This window comes from Crocodylus porosus, unplaced genomic scaffold, assembly GCF_001723895.1.
Source record: "Crocodylus porosus isolate Cpor-Errol unplaced genomic scaffold, CroPor_comp1, whole genome shotgun sequence".
In the NCBI taxonomy this organism is placed as follows: domain Eukaryota; kingdom Metazoa; phylum Chordata; order Crocodylia; family Crocodylidae; genus Crocodylus; species Crocodylus porosus.
Genome location: NW_017728911.1, coordinates 20,573,803 through 20,594,489, shown reverse-complemented (window position 1 = coordinate 20,594,489; position 20,687 = coordinate 20,573,803). Strand labels below are relative to the sequence as shown.

The following is a 20,687-nucleotide window of genomic DNA, read 5'->3' as shown; positions in this document are numbered from 1 at the left end:
TTTAAGCGGAGAAAGCCAGGATGCCATGGTGATCCCTGAGCTGAAGGGCGGGCCAAAAAGGCAGGAGGTGCAGAAGCACGGAGGGGAGAGCTGCCAGGCGATGCCAGCAGAAGGGAGCCCGCAGCAGGCTGCGGGCCCGAGTGCGGGACGGAGGCAGGCGGGGGCACGGCAAAACGGGGCAAAGGCTGCGGGGCGCCGCGCAGGTGGCGCCGGGCGAGCGAGGAGCGCGGGCCCCGCGCAACAGGCTGCGGGAAGAGCAGCGAGGAGGCCCCGCCCCGTCCCCCGCAGCCAATGGGAGGGCGCGGGCGGAGCCGTGCGGCGCAGGGAGCAGCCGGCTCGGGCGCGTCTCCCGCTCCGGGCCCCGCTCCCGCCTGAGCTGCCGCCCGCGCCGCGCCATGGACTCGGACTCCGGGGAGCTGAGCGAGGGGGAGCTGCTCTCTGCGGCGGGTAAGGCAGGCGGGCGGGGGGCACGCTCTGCAGGGGTGCGGGGTCCCCTCCTCCCCCCGGGCAGGGAGCCCACCTGCCTGGCTTGAAACCCGCCGGGCGGTTCCGCGAATCGGGCTCGTTTGGCAGCCGGGGTTCAAACGCAGCCATGAGGCGGGAGCCCCTGACAGGAGCAGGGATGAAGCCCCCGTGCTTTGGATGCGGAGACTGCAGAAAGTTTTGGCGCTTTCTTGCTGTCAGGACTTGAGCTAGTGGGTGGAAAGGAAGTCTGTCCCCTCTCCCTCCCCCCACGCCAGACGTGCGGCAGGCTCAGGCTTTTGGTGGTAACTTCTACCTGTCACCGAAACACAGAGCAGCTGTTTTCCAGCGGCTGGGGCTTGGATGGTTTTCAGCTAAGACTGAAAAACAACTGATGGAAAAAACACGGCTGCTCGCCGTCCCCAGATCACGCGCAGAGGACATGAGTAACAGATGACATGTCCAGTAATTAAAGGGTGGCCAGCGAAGGAAGTGAATAAAGACTTCCCTCTAATGCTGGATTTTACACAGCTTTGAAGTAGAGTCTGCCAGCACTGCATGCAGTCCAGTTTCAGTCTAAAGGGAACAGCGTACCATTGAAAGGCTTCACATACCTCAGGTTTTAACTTTTCCTGTAGGGGCCAGGGAGCATAATCCTGGCACCAGTGAAGCCGCCTGTAGCAGCATCACAGAAAAGACCTGGAAATACAACAATGAGGGATGGATGCATGCTCTGACACCTGTAAGCCAAAGATGGTGGATGCCAGGGAGGGCAGGACAGGCATGGATCGCTCTAGACATGCCCCATTCCTGTACCGTCCTTCTAAAGCATCTACTACTTGCCACTGCTGCAGACTGGTTTGGCCCAGTATGCCACTTCTTAAATCACAGCAGCTATGGGATGCAAAGAAAGGGCCTAACTGATCTCTGACTTAAACTAGCATGTCAGGAATAGCTTTTCAAGAGTCAGCAGAGTTGCCTCAACATAAGACACACAAGCAAGATCAGACTCATGCTCACACTGCATATAGTAAATACAACATTAGGATCACAGGAGACAAAGATGGAAGATTATTAGGATGCATTACAAATGTGTTCCTCCTTATGAGCACCTTTATACCACAAGTGATGCTCACAATTCAGACATCCATTCTGAATCCACCGTCTGCCAAAAGCAGCAACAACGAAAGTGACAAGTGCCAGGTACTTTCTGAAACCCACTAGAGCTTCACTATTTAATTTTACGCAGAAGACTCGCACATGCTCTACTGAGCACCTTAGCTAGGCATTCTCGATTTAGTCTTCAGCTTTGTTGAGTCCAGTTTTGATAAGGAGATAGATTTGCAGACAATGCCCTGTTGTACACTCCGTTATTTAATAATTAAGTTAAAATAGACAAGCATCAGATTGTACGGCTCTTCAGGCCTCCTACATAAGTTGTACTTTAAGTTCAGACCAAGAGGCCAGTACAAGAGAGAGAGAAAGCTACATGGTATTAGGCAGCACCTTGCAGAGGTACTGGAGTTATCTCTGTGCATGCTAGCTCCTTCGTCAGGTGGAAGCAGCCTTGCTGCGTTTGCATGGCACTGTGCCAGGACTAATTAGCTCAGGTATCTCTGCTGAGTGCCAGGCAGCACAGTGTAGACATACCTATTGTTTCTTCTAAATACTTATAGCTTACCCATTATTTGAATTTCAGAGAAAAGGCAGAAGTAAAGAAATTGCTAATGCAGCCTCTAAAACCTGCTTATTGAGATGATTTTTTTTTAAATGGATAATTAAAGTTTAGAGAGTCGCCCCTTGTCATAACTTCCTAATTTCCAATGGCTGATGCTTAGCCTGGCAAATTCCTTTCATCAGCACTCTCTCTTCTTTGTACAGCATAAGGGGAAAAAACTGGCATCAGTAGGCATGTTTGGCAAATATTCTAGAAACGTATAGTGCTTTTCTCTAATCACTTACAATGATCTCCCAACCCTCACACACATACGCATGCTAAAAAATATATATATATTACTGGCTATTTTTTATTTCTTTAGATCCACTTATGTTCCTCTGAGAAAGGTGGGTTTTCTTTGGTCTCCTTTGCCTGCTGTTGTATATATACAGTGCAGCAGATGTATGTATATGTGGGTGTGATTGTCATACCATCACTCACTGCTGCAGCACAGCAATCTAAGGCTTCTACTTCAGTTCACAGTCAGATCCTTTCCAGGAGAGAGAGACAAATGCTGATATAGAAACTCCAGTTGGCACTGATTAGAGGCACTGTACCTGAAAAGGGCAGACAAAAAACCCTTCAGGTTGGCCAGGAACAGTCCCCTCACAGCAAAATCTTGGGATTTCTGTTATCATTTCACTCTCAACACTTATAGCACAGCACACTCATCAATACCAATCTTAGTTTGACATATAGAGAAAAAGGGCACTGGCCACTCGCAGACAAATTGGGCCAGAGCCATCTTTTCCTTCTGTTTGTACATTGCCAAGCACAATGGGATCCTGGTGCGTGACTCTGCCTCTTGGGCAGTACTGAAACAAGCAGCAGCAGCAATGTTGTTGAGGACTGGAATTCCTCCAGCCATACGAGCCTGGCCCCCCACGTTACACTTAGGAGTTCGAACTCCAGCACTCCCCTGCACAGATGCAAACAGGACAGAAGTGTTCTTTGTCCTTCACCGCCCTCTTGTACCACAAATGCACACACCTAGAAAGCCAGCCAGAGACTAATCCCAGCAGTGTTGTTTTCTTCAGTGAGCCAATTCAGACGGTCTACAAGGGGGTTGAAACACTTTTTCCAGGTTTGTTTTGAATATGGTGTCATGTTGGCAACTTCATGTTTCTGTTGTATAAATAAGCAGCTCACTGTTTTTAATTGTATTGCACATAAAAAAAATAAAAAAAAATTACTTGGGGAGGGTGGAATTCAGCTGTAGACCAGAACAGCCAACCATCCCAGACCTGTATTCCATCACAGTCCCTCACCCTCCTCTACCACACTCCTAGAAGTCAAGCTGAGGGTTTGTGGGGGTTGGGGGTGGGAGGGTTGTTGTGTTTGTTTAACTATAAATGATTGAAGAAACTTATTCCCATTTAAAAGTACCAGGCATGTCTTCAGGTCTTTTGAAAAACACACATTTGGACTGCAGCTCTCTTTAAAAGGGACAGAAAAACACTGTACAACCTGATTGTGTCCCATGTTCTAATAATGTTTCTCAACTCTTTTTTCTTACTCATTAGTTACAGTAGTACTAACTCCATCAAATATGATCCTCTTATAGAAACTTTCTTGGTACCCAAGTAAGTAATGTTGAGAGTATAATATGGCCATAAAAACAGAGAGATATCTATGGGTTTTTAAAGGTCATATTTTCAGAAGAATGGATTTTTTTTTAAACCTCATAACAACAAGTAGCTGAAGAAACGAAGACTAATTACTAGTGTAGCTCCGAGTCTTCATAGATTTTTAAAGCCGTTGTGACAGCTTCACTTGTCCTCCTGCAGGCACAGGACATAGAATTTCAAGTCATCTTACAAAGTTGTGATAAATGCAATCCATAAGAAGAAAGTCAGAGCCTCAGCTGATGTGGCATAACTCTATCCTAGAGAATATTTTCTAGTACCGTGTCAGTTTTAGCCTTAATATATGCTTAACTCAAAATAAAAATTTCTGGGTTTTTAGCATAGAAATAGTATCCCTTAGTTATCATAAAAGATGACAAGAGCTGTACTTTGGGCTGCAGGTACAATTCTCAACTGGTGATAGACTTCTATAAAAGCATTAGCTCTTTGAGGTGCAGGATTTTGTATGTTGCCATGAATTTCATGCCACATTGAAGTTTGTGCGATTGTTGCTATTGAAGTCAATAGCATCAGGATTTTTTCCTGTCACTGAGCACAGAAATTAATGTATAAGTTATTAAATAAATTTTCTAGACTCTGCCATGGGAAAAATATGTACTTGGAAAACAAAGTGTCAGATTTAAACATTATTTATTGCTATAAATAGGTCTCTAAGGACAGTCATAATTTATCTGGAGCTGTCCAGTTATGTTATTTGATTTGCAGTGCTTAGCAAATCATTTTTTCTGCAAACCATTTATCATGCCGTAGGATCTGAATACATATTTTTTGTGTGATCAGAATTAGTCCATTTTAATGTGGTCTGTCTTCTGCTTAAACAAAGCTAAATGTCATTCTGGCATCAAAATAATTTTGAAAATATAGAAATATTTAGAAACAGGAAAAAAGTTACAATGTCCTGAGAGAATTCAAGTTTCAAAAAAGTTGGGTTACACAGCATGAAAAGCATAAATGCACTCTTTGTAAATTAATTTTCTTAATGGTGTGGCGATAATTATTATAGTTTATGCAGACGTAACATAGGGTGCACTTTGCCAGGAGAAATAACTGTCTTTATGCATACCTTACTTTGCTTTTTTGCATAACCAAGGTCTGAATAAACTGGCAGTGGCAATGGGTTTGGCAAGGAAGAGTCTGGCATAACATTTATATAAAACAGATAAAAGTATGAAAACTAGGGAAAGTAACTGAAGTAAACGTTACATAAGGTAGAGAGGGCTGTACTACCTAACCACAGACCCAGCTACGAGGACTCCCGTTTGCCCTGTTTCTGGAAGTCATGCAGAGGAAATGGGGAAAAGCAAAGCAAATGGAGCATACCTGCCTTTCCATGCTCTTGTTGCCTAAGTTTTTAGAGGGTTTTATGCCAAGAGAGTCTAGTGGTTACCTCAAGGTGCATTTCCTTGAGACCCTGGGACAAAATTGACTAAGACTTGAGGGGCATAGTAGAGCAGAGGCATGGCGGGCTGGTAGCCAGCTGTCTCCTGGCTTTTGAGGAAGCCATGTTGGTACAGAAAAGATGACCCTCTTGGGATGTGGCCTAGGGTCTGCTTACCCCAGTGATCTCAACCAGGGTGTCCCCAGATCCTCTGAAGTGTACTGCAAAGTGTGAAGAGATAAGCAAATAAGCAAAGTAGATAAATGTTGGCTTAGGCTGGTCTGCCCAAACAATCTCACCCCCACTGCCTAGCCCCTCTGGCAGGAGGTAAACACTATGGTATATAAGATAGTTTTTGAAATTGAGTGCCTCACAGGAGTTAAGGAGGAGTGCCTCGAGTCCAGTGAAGGGTGCCTTGCGTCCAAAAAGGTTGAGAACCACTTGACATGTCTGGGTTTATGGGTAACTTCCTTATCCCCTTCTAGGATGTCATTAATCTTCAACCAATGGAAACTCTAGCTTGACTCCACACGAGCAGGGGCATGCCCTCAAATAGATGCGGCACAAATTTGTGCTGCTACTTTGTGCTGCAGTGCATGCCCCTGCCTGTGTGCTTTGTAGTGGGACACATTGCTGTAGAGGGGGTGGCTAGGGCACAGGGTGGCTCAGCAGAAACTAGCCAACTCCTGAGGCACCCTGCATCCCAGCCAGCTCCTTCCCGCCTGGCTGGGGCACAGTGTGCCGAGACAGGGGAGTAAACAGCTTTGGGCTGCTCCCCTGTTTGTGTGCCTCAACCTGGGGCTTTCACTGAGGAACCCCCATGCCGAGGCACGTGGAGCCTCCTTGTGTCAGGGAAGTGGACAGCCAGTCGGAGAAATGGCTGGCTGGGGCACAGTGTGCTGAGCCCCCATGCTGAGGCTTGTGGAGACCGGGAAGCAGCCAGCCCATGGCTGCCCACTCCCCTGTCATGAGGCATCCTGCGTCCCAGGCAGCCCAGAAGCAGCTGGCTGGGGCGCTGTGTGCCATGGCACAGGGGCTTTGCAGTGCAGAGACAGGGGAGCAGGCTGCCTGCTCCCCCGTCTCTGCATTTGTCCTGGTGCTCACCACTTTTTTTTTTCCCCCCAGGGATTTTTTTTTTTTGGCTACTGAGAAATCCTGGTAGCAAATGTTGCCCCAGCGCTGCAAATTATCAGTGCCATACACTGATTAATGTGCAACTCATGTGGTTTGTGGCACTGCAAAGAGGTTTGCAGCATCACAAGCCACATGGCTGGATCCAGCCTCTCTGTTCTAAAGCAGAGCTGTCAGCCCAGAAGCTGTTGATCTGTGGTACTTGGGCTCCCACCTGGCTGCCATTTCCCCATTGTTCCAGCTGCAGCAACAGCCACGAGCTCCAGGCTTCCCCTCTGGCTTCCACTTTGTGTCTACCTAACAGGGTGGTGCAGTACACCCTGAAGTGCCAAGGAGGCCTGCGGCATAGAGCGACAGGAGACACTGTGCCAGTACGCTGGGGGAGAGTGTGGCTGCCTGCCTGCACACATTATGGGATTGTGGCTTGCACCACATACCACAAGGGGCTACAGCAGGGTGTGCTGGTGCAGCCTATGCAGGTTGTAGCCCCCAGCCACCCAAAAATTGGACAGCCCTGCTCTGTTAGGGGTCTGTTGGTTGGTTTTCATACAAGAGAACTGGTCAGAATCAGCAATGGTATTACCCCATCATAGCAGTTGCTGTATCACATGCCCCTTTGTTACTATCCTAGAGAAAATCATTCCCCTAATTTCACCCCCAAGCTGATGTTTTGCTTCTTCCTCAGGTCCTAAGATGCAGCTTTGTTTTCTATTGGGGATGTGTGAAACTGCCTTAGTCACTTATCTCATAGCAGTTGCTGAAAATTAGAAGTGCATCTTTCTACCTCTCTGCCTCCTATTATATTAAGGGGTTTCTTCCACATACTCCATCCTCATTCTGACTTTTGGTCATTCACACTGAACAATGCAAATTATGTATTTACCAGTAATATTACTCCTTAGTTGCGAGAGGCAAGTTCTTCCACACTGCGTAGTCCCTGCCCCAGTCTTTCCTCCTTTGCATCAAAAGCAAGGATTGTCTTGCTCCTTAAATTATTTCCCTCCTGCTGCTGTACTTAAAGATTCAGTTACCTTTCCTATAGCAAACACAATATATCCTGTGGTTCCAAGTGGACACAGTATTCTTCTGTACCCCCTTGCCATATTAAAATGGATGTAAGCTCTTTGAACAGACTGTTGTATTCTGCCTCAGAGGTGAACTCTTCATACCCAAGGTTTGGATGATTTTGTTGTCTGTAAAAGCTATGCTCTTCTCAGGGAAGTACTATAGTAAGTGTAATTTACCATTATAATCTGCTTGAGTAAAATTCCCATATCTAAAAACTTTTAAAGATTTGGGAGTTCAAAATTTTGATCCGGATTTCAAGTTTGCCAGATTCTGATGGGGGAAGTTCCTTCAGTTTAGTGGGGCTAGTTTAGTAGGACTGGCATGCTTTTGAAACTTAAGAGTATGAAAACTGGAAATCTCAGCCTTCATACCCACCATAGAATTTTCTTCATAAAAAAAACCCAACACATAATAATTCAATACTTATTTAAATAATTTGTTTTGATTAACCTTACCACAAGCCATTATAATCTGATATTCCTCCCTTTGTCTGCTATTCCTAATCCTTTGTTTTAATTAGCCTCCCCGCAAGCCATTCCTCCCCCAGTACTTCGGGCTTTTAAAAACAAAAAACAAAACAACACAATAAAATATTTTTCCATTACTTTTCCAAACAGTTTTGAGCTTAAAGCAAACTGTTGACATTATTTGATCTGCATCTGCCAGTGATTTGGCAAACATATGAAAGTCTTTCATGTTTTATTTTAATTAAGCATTTTTTTGGATAACCTCTTTCCTTTCAAATGATCATGCCAGTAAAAACTTGACCTTTGCCAGACATTTCAGGAAAGGATGCAAAGTTTTAACCCTGAATGTTCATATTATTTCCATAAAATAAGCATTGGGCATGAAAGTCTGGAAGTACCAAAAACTTCATGGTAACACAGGTAGTTTTTTTTTTTTTTTTTTTTTTTTTTTAACTATAATGTTGATATAAAGTCAAAGAGATGCTATTCATCTCATAATGTCCCTAAAAAGCCTACATTTTTATGATTCAAAATTATTGTATTGCTTAAAATTGACAGAGCTGAGGGTCATGAGACAACCATAGCCATTTTTTGCCATGGATTATAGATTTAGGGCCAGATTTTAAAGTTACATAGACACCTAAAGATGTATAGAGAAAGAAACTGGGATTTTGAAAGGTGCATGGGTTCTAAGCTACTATCAATTTAATTGAACTAACAGGTGTTTCTTAGGTTTCTCAAGCTGGGTGTGTGACCAAGAAACAGTACCATATTTACTAGGGGTGTGCGAAGCGAGCCATATTTAGTTCAGATTTGGCCCAGTTTGGGGGACAGCAATTTGATTTGTTGATTTGGATCACTGTCCCGATTAGATTTGGCTGCATCCGAATCTGAAGATTCAATTCCGATTTGCAGAATCAGCAGTTCAACCAAGCCACAGCTTTAAATGCGTTTTTTCTACATACCTCGGGGTACCAAGTGGGGCTTGTGAACGCTGCAATGCTGGGGCAGATGGAGCATACCACAGGAGTGCACGGGTCCCCTGCATGCTCAGGAGCAGATCCCCCTCTGGCTTGGTGATTTGCTGCATGTGGCACCAATTGCCAAGCTGTGGGGTCAGAAGGGGTCCCCCACACGCTCCATGGCAGACCCAGAAGTGCTTCCGATTCACTTCCAGGTCCACTGCTGAGTGCACTGGGGACTTGCCCACGCTCCTGTGGGACGCTCAATTTGCTGCAGCATCAGTGTTCGCGAGCCGCCTGGTACCTTGAGGTATGTAGAAAAAACATACAAAGCTGTGCCTATGTCCAAATCATCAAATCTCTCTGAATCAATTCGGAGGCTTCCAAGTCAATTTGGAGAGGTTAATGGGTCTCCTGATTAGCTCCAGATTTGGAGATTCGGCCATCAAAAAAAAATTGGGCCAAATCTCCACCAAATTGAATCAGCAACCGAAGCTTTGCACAGCTCTTGTATTTACCCAAATATAAGACTATTAAATATAGCAATTTTTTTTGGGCGGGGGGAGTGTTGGCTCTGGCCTTGCTGGTGCCAGACAGTTTAATGACAGACAGTGTTTAATGAGGTTTCCTTGTATGTGAATATAAAATGAAGGGCCTTCCCCCACTGCTGATTGGGAGGATAGGGGACAACTCAACATATTTACTTGAATACAAGATATTTCATTGATTATTAAAATATTTTTATGCCAAAAATGGCTATGAACCTTTTTGAATCTAACCTGCAGGGGCCTAAGTCTTGTCCAGCATGTCTCTTCATACCTGCACCTGTTTTTAATAGGTACCTGTACTTGCATATCTGTCATTACACCTTAGTCATCGCCTTAGACATCCTTACTAAAAAGGACACAGATAGTATTTGCATCATCAGAAGAGAGATTTCTCATCTAAACCCCTAAAATGATATTATGTATGCAAATATGACAGCCACTTACATTCCTCAGAGCATGGATCTCTCAGAGATCATACTGAATAGATGGAAAGCTAGAAACAAGGCAGTTTCCTAGCATAGATGAATACTAATAACCACCACAATCCCACGATACAGACTTTAAAAATGTATTAAATCAGATGTCTGAGGGTTGAGAGAAACCTCAGGAGTTAGTGTTCATCTGTCGGCGTTCACTTTTCCTCCAAACAAGGATGCCTTCTGTGATTTTGATGGCTTATCTAGAAAACATGCATTACATTTCATCTCAACTAAATAGAGCCATGCACTTCAAAGAGGCTTGAGAGAAGAAGTCACACTGATGTATGCCCAGTGAGGCCCTACCAGCACTGAACATAATGGAAGAATCTCTGCTATGACCTGGATATGATGGTCTTCCGTGTATGCTATTGTTGCAAGAAGCTAATATTATAGTGCAATGCACTATAAATTCCCTGATTCTTTTCTGTCACCAGTCTAGTTGCTCCCAATTTTGTCTTTGCACATAGACCGTTCCTTCTTAGAACTTTGCCTATTTCCTTATCCAACATCATCTTTATTTCAGACCCTTTTTCCAATTTATGAAGGCAGTTTTGAAACCTAATCCCCTATATCATCCCTCATGCAAACGTATTGAGCTTACACTGAATTCCATCCTTCAAGTAATTAAGGAAGATATCGAAGTGTACCAGACCCAGGACAGACCCTTACTTGATACGTTCTTCCAGTTTGACATTGAACCATTGATGATTGGGTATCAATTTTCCAACCAGTTATGAACTCTCCTTATTTTCGTTCCATTTAGACCATATTTACTTAGGTAATTTATTCTGCAACATACTTTAAAAATGCGTAACACATGCTCCCTTACTTGTGTAGAAGGGAGGAGGAGACCAGGAACATAACTCTGCCCCACCTATCAGGTACCAAGTGCCCAGCGAAGGTGCATAATTCTTGCATGCAAAAGGTGTAAACTCCAAGATTTTGGTTATACCTTCTTACTTCTAACCCAGTGGTTTTCAACTTTTTTTTTCAGAAATTTAACATGATCAGATTTGAGGCAACCCTCCGTAACTTGTTAGTTGAGTAGTATACCATCTTGAAAGCTAATGTTTATTACAGTACTTACCTCATTGCAGAAGGAGCAGGCAGTGGGGCTAGGAGAGCAGCTAGGCAGGGAGAGCCTGAGCTTCTCTCCTCACACTTCTTGCAGCACCCTTCAAAAAGATCTCACAGCACCCCAAGGAACCCCAACACCCTGGTTTAGAATCACTGCTGTAACCTCTTCACAGTTACTCCTGCACAGCTGAGCAGTGGAAGATCCCATTTTGGCTTCATTTCTTAAAGCATCTCCAAACCTCACCCTTTCTTACCTGTCCCTACTGGTAACAGTAGCATCATCTTTCCTCTTATTTTAACTTTTTTCTCACTGCTTCATCTGCTGTTTCCATTACTTCTTGCTTTAGGCCAGGGGCGGGCAGTTATTTTTGGCAGAGGGCCGCTTACCCAGTTTTGGTAGGCTGTCGAGGGCCATACGGATAGCCCTGCCCCTCGACAAGTGCCCCACCCTCTAGTCACCATCTTGGGACCAGTGTCCCAGGGCCATCACCGGTGGGACCCAAAGCAGGGCACAGGCTGGCAGTGGTCTGTGGAGCTGGGCTGGGCTGCACTAGCAGGAAGAGGGGGGAGCTGGCCCGGCTCCATAGAGCCCCTGCCAGCTGAGACCCTGCGCTGGGCCCCACTGGCACTGACCCTGGGGCACTGGTGTGGGCCCTGTGCTCCTGCTGGTTCCCCACCCACTCGCACCCAGTGCCGCCCAGCCCCGCAGTACAGGCGGGGGGAAGTGCACAGCCCCAAACCTCTGCTTGCTGGCAGGGAAGAAGCTGGTGCTGAGCGCAGAGAAAAGCAGCCCCTTGCTTACCCCTTGGCCAGCACTCGCAGCCCACTGGGGCTGTCTGGAGCAGGTACAGGCAGTCCCAGGTGGGCTGCAAGCAGCTGCAACGCATGGCGAGCAAGGGGCCGCTCTTCCCTACACTTGGCACCAGCTTGTAACCCACCCCCACTGCCAGCCTGGCAGTGGGGCCAGGTTACAAGGCGGTGCTGAGCGCGGGGGCAGGGGAGGGGAAAAGCAGCCCCTCTCCTGCCCCATGCCCCACACTGCAGCTGCTTGCAGCCTACCTGGGGCTGCCTGTGCCTGCTCCAGGACAGCCCCGCACAGGCTGCGAGCACCTGCAGCAGGAGTGCCAGCCACGGGGTGGGGGAGGGGCCACTTTTCTCCATGCAGGGAAGGAGCCCAGGGAAAAGCGGCCCCTCCCCCACCCCATGGCCAATGCTCCCTGCTGCAGCCACTTGCAGCCTGCAGGGCTGTCCAGAGCAGGCACAAGCAGCCACACACGGGCTGCGAGCAGCTGCAGCATGGGGCACTGGCCATGGGGTGAGGCAGGGGCTGCTTCCCCGCACTCCTTCCCTGCCCAGGGTCCCTCCCCCCCTTACCTGCTGGGGGGGCCCTGCTGTTGTGGGAACCCACTGGACTTCCCCTGAGTCCTACTGCCCTTGGTTCGTGTCATTTTTGACAGGAACCAAGGGCAGAGAAATATTAAATTTTCTACTTTTTTTTTTTTTTTAGGGGCCCCGCGAGCTGGATAGAATGGCCTTGTGGGCTGGATGCAGCCCACGAGCTGTATTTTGCCCACCCCTGCTCTAGGCCAAGCACCCTCACCCTCCAGCCTGTGGGCCAAAAGCAGCCCATGGAGGCCTGGAATCTGACCCACGGGGCTCCATGTGGGTCAGGAAATTTGGCAGCAGGAGTAGTGGCAATACTGCTACACCATCCCACTGCCAAAATTTTGGGGTGGGTTGGAGCCAGGCCACAACTCCCCTCCACATGATCAGATGAGGGGGGTGGTACCTTTTCCCCCAGTCCCCACAGGGCTGGATTGTGGCCGAGTTGTACACCTGCCCCCCTGCAGAGCCAGATGGGGCTCTGCTGCAGGCACTGGATTGGGTCCATGAGCCGAATATGGCCAGCAAAGAGATTGGGCACTGCCCATCTGCCCTGCCAGATAAAAAGGTTGAATAATCACTGCTCTAAGCACATCACTCCCTTTCATTTTGAAATCCCCCAGTGACAAGCCATGTTTTACCAAATAAAATTGAAGTTCTTCATCTTGTTCCTTAGGCCTTGAATAATCCTCCTCCCATTACAGTCATGTGGCATTTCCTCATACAAAAGTTAATTCTTCTTATATTTTTCCCCACACCTCTTTCCTGATTCTTATATCTGTCCACCCATTCTTGGCATTATGCTTTCTGCACTGCAGCATGCAGGCTGGATCTGTTTGTTTATATTTCGTGTCATGCCTTTATAAACAGAGATAAAAACCATATTGTTTCCTCCTGTGAGGTAAATCTCACTCATATATCAATGAGCAAGATATTTGCAAATCAAATGGTTACCTGAATCATCAGTGATGATAGAAAGAGGAGACTAAACGTAACTTCCAAATGCTAGACTTGGAGGCAGGCAGGTATGGAAATCTGCCAGAGAATGAGAGAATAATCATTTTCATAATCAGTAAAAATTTGTTTCTTCTGAATAAAAGGCACATTTGGGAAAAAGATATAAACTTAACCGTAATACAGGCTCATATGACTGGAACTTGATCAACACATCAGGTGAGGGAGAGATGCAGTTTTGTGTGGATACAGCTGAATGAAGCTGTCACTCAGCCAAGTTGAGAAATGAAACTGCTTTAGGGAATGCAAGTATGGTAAGGGTTGCCAGCCTCTCTAGCCTTTAGCAGAGGGCTCACAGTTAAGTTTCCACTAGACAGGTTATTTTTTATTTACCAACATTATTTTTACTAAATCTTTGTTTTAAGAAAGTTACTATCATATGGGTAGTTTGGCTTTTTTTGGTTTTTTACATGAACCGCCCCCAAAGACAACCTCTCAGAAGAAATGATTAAAGCAAAAGATGTGCCTAGAGCCTAACACTTGATTCAGTTTTGGCAAAAAAGATGATATGCAGTGGCATATTACAATAAACAGGCACACCTGAAGGGAGGAGACAGACTAGGGGACAAATGGGCAACAGTCACGCTGCCATCTATGCCCTGTTCTCATCTACCTCTAGCACCCAGATGGTATCAATTTGGAGCAAGGAAACTAGTTTTCCATGTGCGGTGGATTTTGCGAGGTTCCATGCCCATTTACAACAAAGTTAGACACTAAATACATAGTTGTTGCCTTTTTACCTGGAGCAGAGTTTATGCACTTCTCACAATTCACCTGTGCACAACTTGGCTTAGTCCAGCCATAAAGGGAAGAAAAGTAACATGCAACAGGTGGTCTTTTCTATTAATACCATCATTCCACATACTTATTTTAGCAGAAGCAGATGGAGTTAGGTTTTATTTAAATTACCATAGTCAGCTGCGTGGAGGTGGGAACATACAACAACACCACCTCTGTCCGTAGGCTGAAGTACAGAACATGACTAGACATACCAAATAACCCAAAGAAGTAATCCCAACTGCAAAATATTTGATTGAGACCCAAAATGTTTTTGTCCCTGAGGCGGCATTTTTATAAATACGGGTTAAAATTTTCCCATCACCCCATTTAAAGGAAATTCATGTAAAGTATGTGCCATTATGATAAACCAATAATTGTGGTATAGCTTATTTTCAGAAGTCTGAAGAAGTGAGGGAAGAGATAGTTATGCTTCTTCCTGGCAAATTAGAGGACAGCTTATGGTTGTGTTTATTGACTGCATCCAAAGCAATAATACAAATTCTTTTTTGTTGTAAACCACATGGTTATTAATAGAGTAAGAAATAGCTTCACAACAAAATCCTTTAACAAGCATGTTAGGAGTTAGCTTCTATGCATCTTCATTAGTGGCACACAGAAGTACCACTAGAAGAAAAGACTTGTCCAAGGTTTCATCAATCTCCTGACCTGATTGCCTTCTGTGATGAATTAACTGGCTCTGTGGATTTCAGGAAAAACCGTGGTTTAAAAGACTTTAGCAAGGCTTTTGTTATCATCTCCCACAGCATCCTTGCAAGCAAGCTGAGGAAATATGGGTTGGATAAATGGACTGTGAGGTGGATTGTTGGGTTCAATGGGTAATAATCAATGGCTCAATGTCTAGTTGGCAGCTGGTATCAAGTGGAGTGCCCCAGGTTGCCAGCAGATCAAGGGAAGTGATTATTCTGCTCTATTCTGTGCTGGTGATGCCACAACTGGAGCACTATGTCTAGCTTCGCCCCCCCCCCGAAAGAAAGGATGCGGACAAGTTGGAAAAAGTTCAGTGGATGGCAGCAAAAATGGTTCAGGGATTGGGATACATGACTTTTAAGGACTGGTTGAGGAAACTGGGATTATTTAGTCTGCAGAAGAGAAGACAGAAGGGATTTGATAGCTACCTTTAACTACCTGAAGGGTCATTTCAAGGAGGATGGAGCTGGACTGTTCTCACTGCTGGCAGATGACAGAACAAGGAGCAACAGTCTCAAGTTGCAGCAAGAGAAGTTTAGGTTGGATATTAGGAAAAAGTCTCTCATGGAGGGTGGTGAAGCACCAGAACAGGTTACCTAGAGGGGTAGTGGAATCTCCATCCTTGGAGGTTTTCAAGGCCCATTTCAACAAAGCTTTGGCTGGGATGATCTAGTTGGGGATGGTCCTGCTTTGAGCAGGGGTTTGGACTAGATGACCTCCTGAAGTCCCTTCCAACCCAGTAATTTTCTAAGATTCTATAACCGTCCCACCAACTCCCCTTTTTAAACAGGTTTATAATTCAGTGTTTGAATCCAGATTTGCCTTAAGTTTAGCATTTTAGATTTTGCAAAGTATATGATTAATTGAAACCGGACCAAGCCATTCTGTTTAATCATATTTTGTTAAATAAGTGCTTTAAATAATATTTTAGAAGCTTTGCTTGTGAAACTGATTGTTGGAGGCTTCTGGTTTCTAAGGAGGAGAAAGCCTTTTGGTATCAAAGCTGTAAGCTCAGAGGAAAACATCGCCAAAAGCTGTGTGCTTGATAAAAAGACTGCATACAACCATATAACTATTCACACAATGAGACAATAGTTTCACAGGTTAGGAATCATCATATTGCTTGGTTCCTTTGTTTAACTCCATCAACATTCACTTCTCATTACCTTTAATGGGAAGTATATGCAAAACAAAGGGAGCTCAGACATTTTACACATATTTTAACCAAGTCTGAAAGTCTAAAACTAAGAATAGCAGAGGCAGATTCTGTCCCGTCTCTCCTGAGGAACAGAACAGAAAGCGCAGCCGAGAAGAAAGGTAGTAAGTCATTTTTGCATCATCCATCTGGATTCTGGACTGCTGTCCAAGCAAAACCAGCCCCAAGATCAGTGTGGGAAGGTTCCCCCCACCCGGTAATTGAAATCACAGCCAAGAAAATTTGTGGCATGGAGTTGGCAACCAGGGGGCAGCATTAGGTAACATACATCAGCCACATACTGCTCCTTGACTCAAGGAATTCCCTCTTTCCTAACCCACCCTGACTCCCTTGCAGTCCTGAAACACTATATGTGCAAACCAGACTAGGCCGTGTTGATTTTATTAAAGCTTTTTCAAAAACTATGAAGGATAGTTTATGTGAAATTCACTTAAAAACGTGTGCACAGATCTGTTGGGAGGGTGTGGAGGAAAGTGGGAAACAAAGCTTTTTCTAATACAGTTCTAAAATATAAAATCCAGAGAATGAGATTTAAAACACAAAACCAAAAGAAAACCCAGCTTTTTTTAACTCAGAAGCTGAGAACACACTGAAGAGTCAGTAGTTCTGGAGCCAAGACTGAAAGCTATTTCCTCTGCCTCCTTCAGTCTATCAGATAGAGATTCCTTTTTATGCATTGTATGGGGGATGATCCTGAAAGACGCAAAACGGAATAGGCTACCCAGTGGACATTTAAACATCTCCCCTTAAATTTTAATATAATGATGCATGAGAATTTCTTCTTAGGGGAATATCTTTTATTGGACCAACTACACAGTTGGTACAGAGTTAGAACAGCAGTCACCAACCAGTGGATCTCGATCCACCGGTAGATCTCAGAGCCTCTTGGAGTCCATCCGAGGCTGGGGTGTGGGGCTGAGCGCCCATGTATATGCATGTGCTCACCCCAGCCCAGCAGGTTAGTCCATGGTGGAGGGAAGGGGAGGGGGGTCTAGATGGAGGCCCCCACAGTGACAGACAGTGCTGCAGAGGCAGGAGTAGGGGTAAATTGAGTGGGGCCCTGGCTGGGTGGGACTTGCTTGCTGGGGAGGCACACCCCCAAATTTTCTCTCCCTCTGCCTCAATCTGCCCCCCTCTTCCCTCCCCACAGACTTATCTGCTGGGTGTTGGGGGTGGCAGTGGTGGCGGACAGTAGATCTTGGGTTGCTTTTAAAATGCCAAAAGTGATCTACTTAGAAAAGTTGGAGACCGAGTTAGAATTTCTTGAAAGCTTGTCTTCAAGTCAGACTACCCCCAACCCCATGGTCAGATTGGTACAGACTGTGGGGTATTTTACCTTCCTCCTCAGTGGGAAGTGCTACCCAAAGCCTCTTGGGCATGTGACAACAACATTTTATAGAAGCAGGACATTAACTGCCATGGTCCCCCCACTTTACCTGTGACAGATTAGGGTGTTAGGTCCGTGTTGCGTCAGGGTTGACGGTAGTTTTATATGGAGTTTGGATTATGATTTGTATAAGATTGTTTGGATAGGGATGATCCTGCCTCAGCTAGGGGGTTGGACTAGATGACCTCCAGAGGTCCTTTTCATCCCTACTTCTCTATGATTTTGTGACCCTGTGGGTATAAATAGACATCACCAAATGAAGCTAATGTGAGGACACGGTCAGGAAGGCTAACCACACCTTGTCATGCATCCACAGATGCATCACGAACTGGTCCAAGGAGGTGATCCTCCCCCTCTATGCAACATTGGTCAGGCCACAGCTGGAGTACTGTGTCCAGTTCTGGGCACCACACTTCAGGAGGGACATGGACAGTATGGAGAGGGTCCAGAGGAGAGCCACCCACATGATCGGGGGCAGCAGGGCAAGCCCTATGAGGAGAGGCTTCGGGACCTGAACCTGGTCAGCCTCCACAAGAGAAGGCTGGGGGGGGGGGGAATCTGGTGGCCAGCTACAAAATTGACCAAGGGGGACCAGCAGGCAATGGGAAAGTCCCTGTTCCCCAAGCACTACTGGGAATAACAAGGAATAATGGCCAGAAGTTGACAGAGAGCATGTTCAGGCTAGATATCAGGAGGCACTACTTCACAGTCAGGGCAGCTAGGATCTGAAATCGACTTCCAAGCGAAGTGGTGCTGGCTCCTACCCTGGGGGTCTTCAAAAGGAGGCTAGATAATCACCTAGCCGGGGTCATTTGACCACTGCATTCTTTCTGCCCATGGCAGGGGTCAGACTTGATGATCTGCTCAGCTCCCTTCCAATCCTACCAGCTATGAAACAGTTGGCAGTACGGGGATCTGCTTCATTAGGCGAAAATACACATCACGTGTTGTCCCACATGATCAACGGGTGGGACAACAAGCAATGTGATCCCTGCTTACAAAGAAATACCCCCTGGAATCTTTAGGAGCAAGTCTCTAAGCAGGAAAAGCCAGGGCTCCCCAGTTACAGAGATGCACCCCCAGAAATCTCTCAGGGTGCATCTCTGTAAAATGGGAAAGTCAGGGAGGCAATCCTGGGGCTCAAAGGACCCTATCCTGCATGGGAGTTCCCAAGGCAAGTAAAATCAGTCCCCTTAAGCCCTGGGAGTGCCTGCCCAGGGCAGTTGGAGAGCATAGGCAGGTCCAGGCTGCCCATGCTCTCCCACCATAATGCAAACAGACATCTTCTGTGAAGAAGTGGCACAAATTACTACTTTGTGTTGCAGCTGCAAACAAAGACATTTGTGACGTGACAAACAGCATCTATTTGCTTTGGGCCACCATAAAAAATGTGGCAGCATAAAGGTGAAATCTGTTTCCAGCCTGTGAGGTTAAAATTGATAGCACTTGGAATTTAGAAGTGACAGAGAGAATAAATATTCCTGGTCTAGAGCATGGGCACCGATTTAATTTAAGAAATAGTTCAGGAGGCAGCATGATCTACTGGACAAAGCACCAGACAGAGTTGGGACAGCAGGATTCTAATTACAGCCTAAAGCAACTATTTTGGCACATTGCTTCCCCTCCCACCTTTTGTCTGCTTAGTCTATTTTAGAGGCTAAGCTCTTTGGGACAGAAGCAATTTCTCATTCTGTCTCCGTGTACTGCACAGCAGTCAGGCCCCCAACCTTCGTTATTTTACACACAAATAAATAGCTAATAGTGTAATGCAGTGACCGTCATTCCAATTCATTTAATTGACACAGATATTATAGGTCAACTGTGACAACATTACAGGAGTTAACAACTTGGGACTGTAAGAGAAGCAGTACATCCACATTTGCTCTTAAATACCAGGGAACTTTGTGCTGGGCAAGGTACCTACTGTACTAGAAACTTCTCAGAGAAGATTGCTGTATGAAAACCAGTTTCTCAACCACACTTGACAACATAAACGATTAGATAATTCTTTGACAAGCATTGCCACTACAAATTATGCAACAGTATGGGAACACTGCATAGGAGAGGAAATTCCTGTTCTCCCTTTTAAACAACGGATTTCAAGAAAAATCAGTAACATATTTCTTTTCTTTCATTTGCTTCCGATTCAGCCCGTCTAGGCTCTTTGGCAGTGAATGCATGTTTGAAATAAAAATAGAATCCACAAACTGAAACTATAGGGGTTTTTTTAATACATTGTTCTTTTACTGAACTGAAGAAAGATTCCCTTTCACTGAAAGGGAAGTCATCAAAGGAAAAAAAGTTTGCCCGAGTTAGTATGCTTATGACAGTTAATAGGTCTTTAACATACTGGCGTATCTTTCAGGACTTATCCAAATTAGGAACAGGCTGAGACTGTAAAGATCAGATCTGAATTAAAAACTGTAAAGGTCAGCAGTAACTGGATACATCATTTAGGTTTGGGTCATTTCTGCTGGCAATATGATGCACATGGCCCTGCTTGAAAACTCAGAATTTCTAAAACACACAGCGAGTTGTCAACAGCATTAACAGTCACTCCCCACAGCACAGGATTTTAGTTTCTCTTTTGGAGCCTTATTTTTAGTTCTTCCAAACAAAACAGTGTCATGTATATTATACATGAAACCTCATCCTGATCCATGATCGCCTGTAGGAGCTAACCACTTCCTGCAGAGCTTGCTCCCTAGGCCCTCAGCTAGGCAGCCATGGAGATCTTCCCCTATAAGCTAGGTCCTAACAAACTGCAAGCATCATAAGTGTTGGTGACAAGTCGGCAGTTTGTCATAGACACCAAAGTTTATTTTTGAAGTCTTTAAAAACTTTCCTGCATTTAATTAAAAAGGTGGTTTCTGCCAAGCCCTTAGGGCATAGCTTGATGCTTTGCGACCCTTGCAAAGCCAGCAGACCAAGGCACTTAAGGGAGTCCTCCCCTAGCACAATCTGTAGGCAAGGCAAGAGCCCCTAAGGGCACACTTGCCTGCCTGTACACTAATACCAGGAGCCTGGGCAACAAGCAGGAGGAGCTTGTCCTCCTGCTCAGTGCAAAGAATTATGACATCATTGGGATAACGGAGACCTGGTGGGACTGGACCATGGGTATAGAGGGTTATACCTTGTACAGGAGACATCGTGTTGACAAAAGGAGCAGGGGTGTAGCTCTCTATGTGAAGGAAAGCTACATGTCCCTGCAAGCTGATGTTGGCGACCGGCATAGACAGCTAGAGACCCTCTGGGTAAAAATTC

At 45.7% G+C, this 20,687-nt stretch overlaps 1 protein-coding gene across 1 annotated transcript in view; it reads left to right on the top strand.

The window, feature by feature from the left end:
* The first annotated feature begins 324 nt into the window (after positions 1-324).
* Positions 325-20,687, top strand: part of TNFAIP8L3 (TNF alpha induced protein 8 like 3) — a 70,749-nt gene continuing 50,386 nt past the window's right edge. The window contains exon 1 of the mRNA XM_019533584.1: positions 325-447. Within this exon, the coding sequence (XP_019389129.1) occupies positions 396-447 (52 nt within the window). The 5' untranslated portion in view covers positions 325-395. The remainder of the gene's footprint in view (positions 448-20,687) is intronic.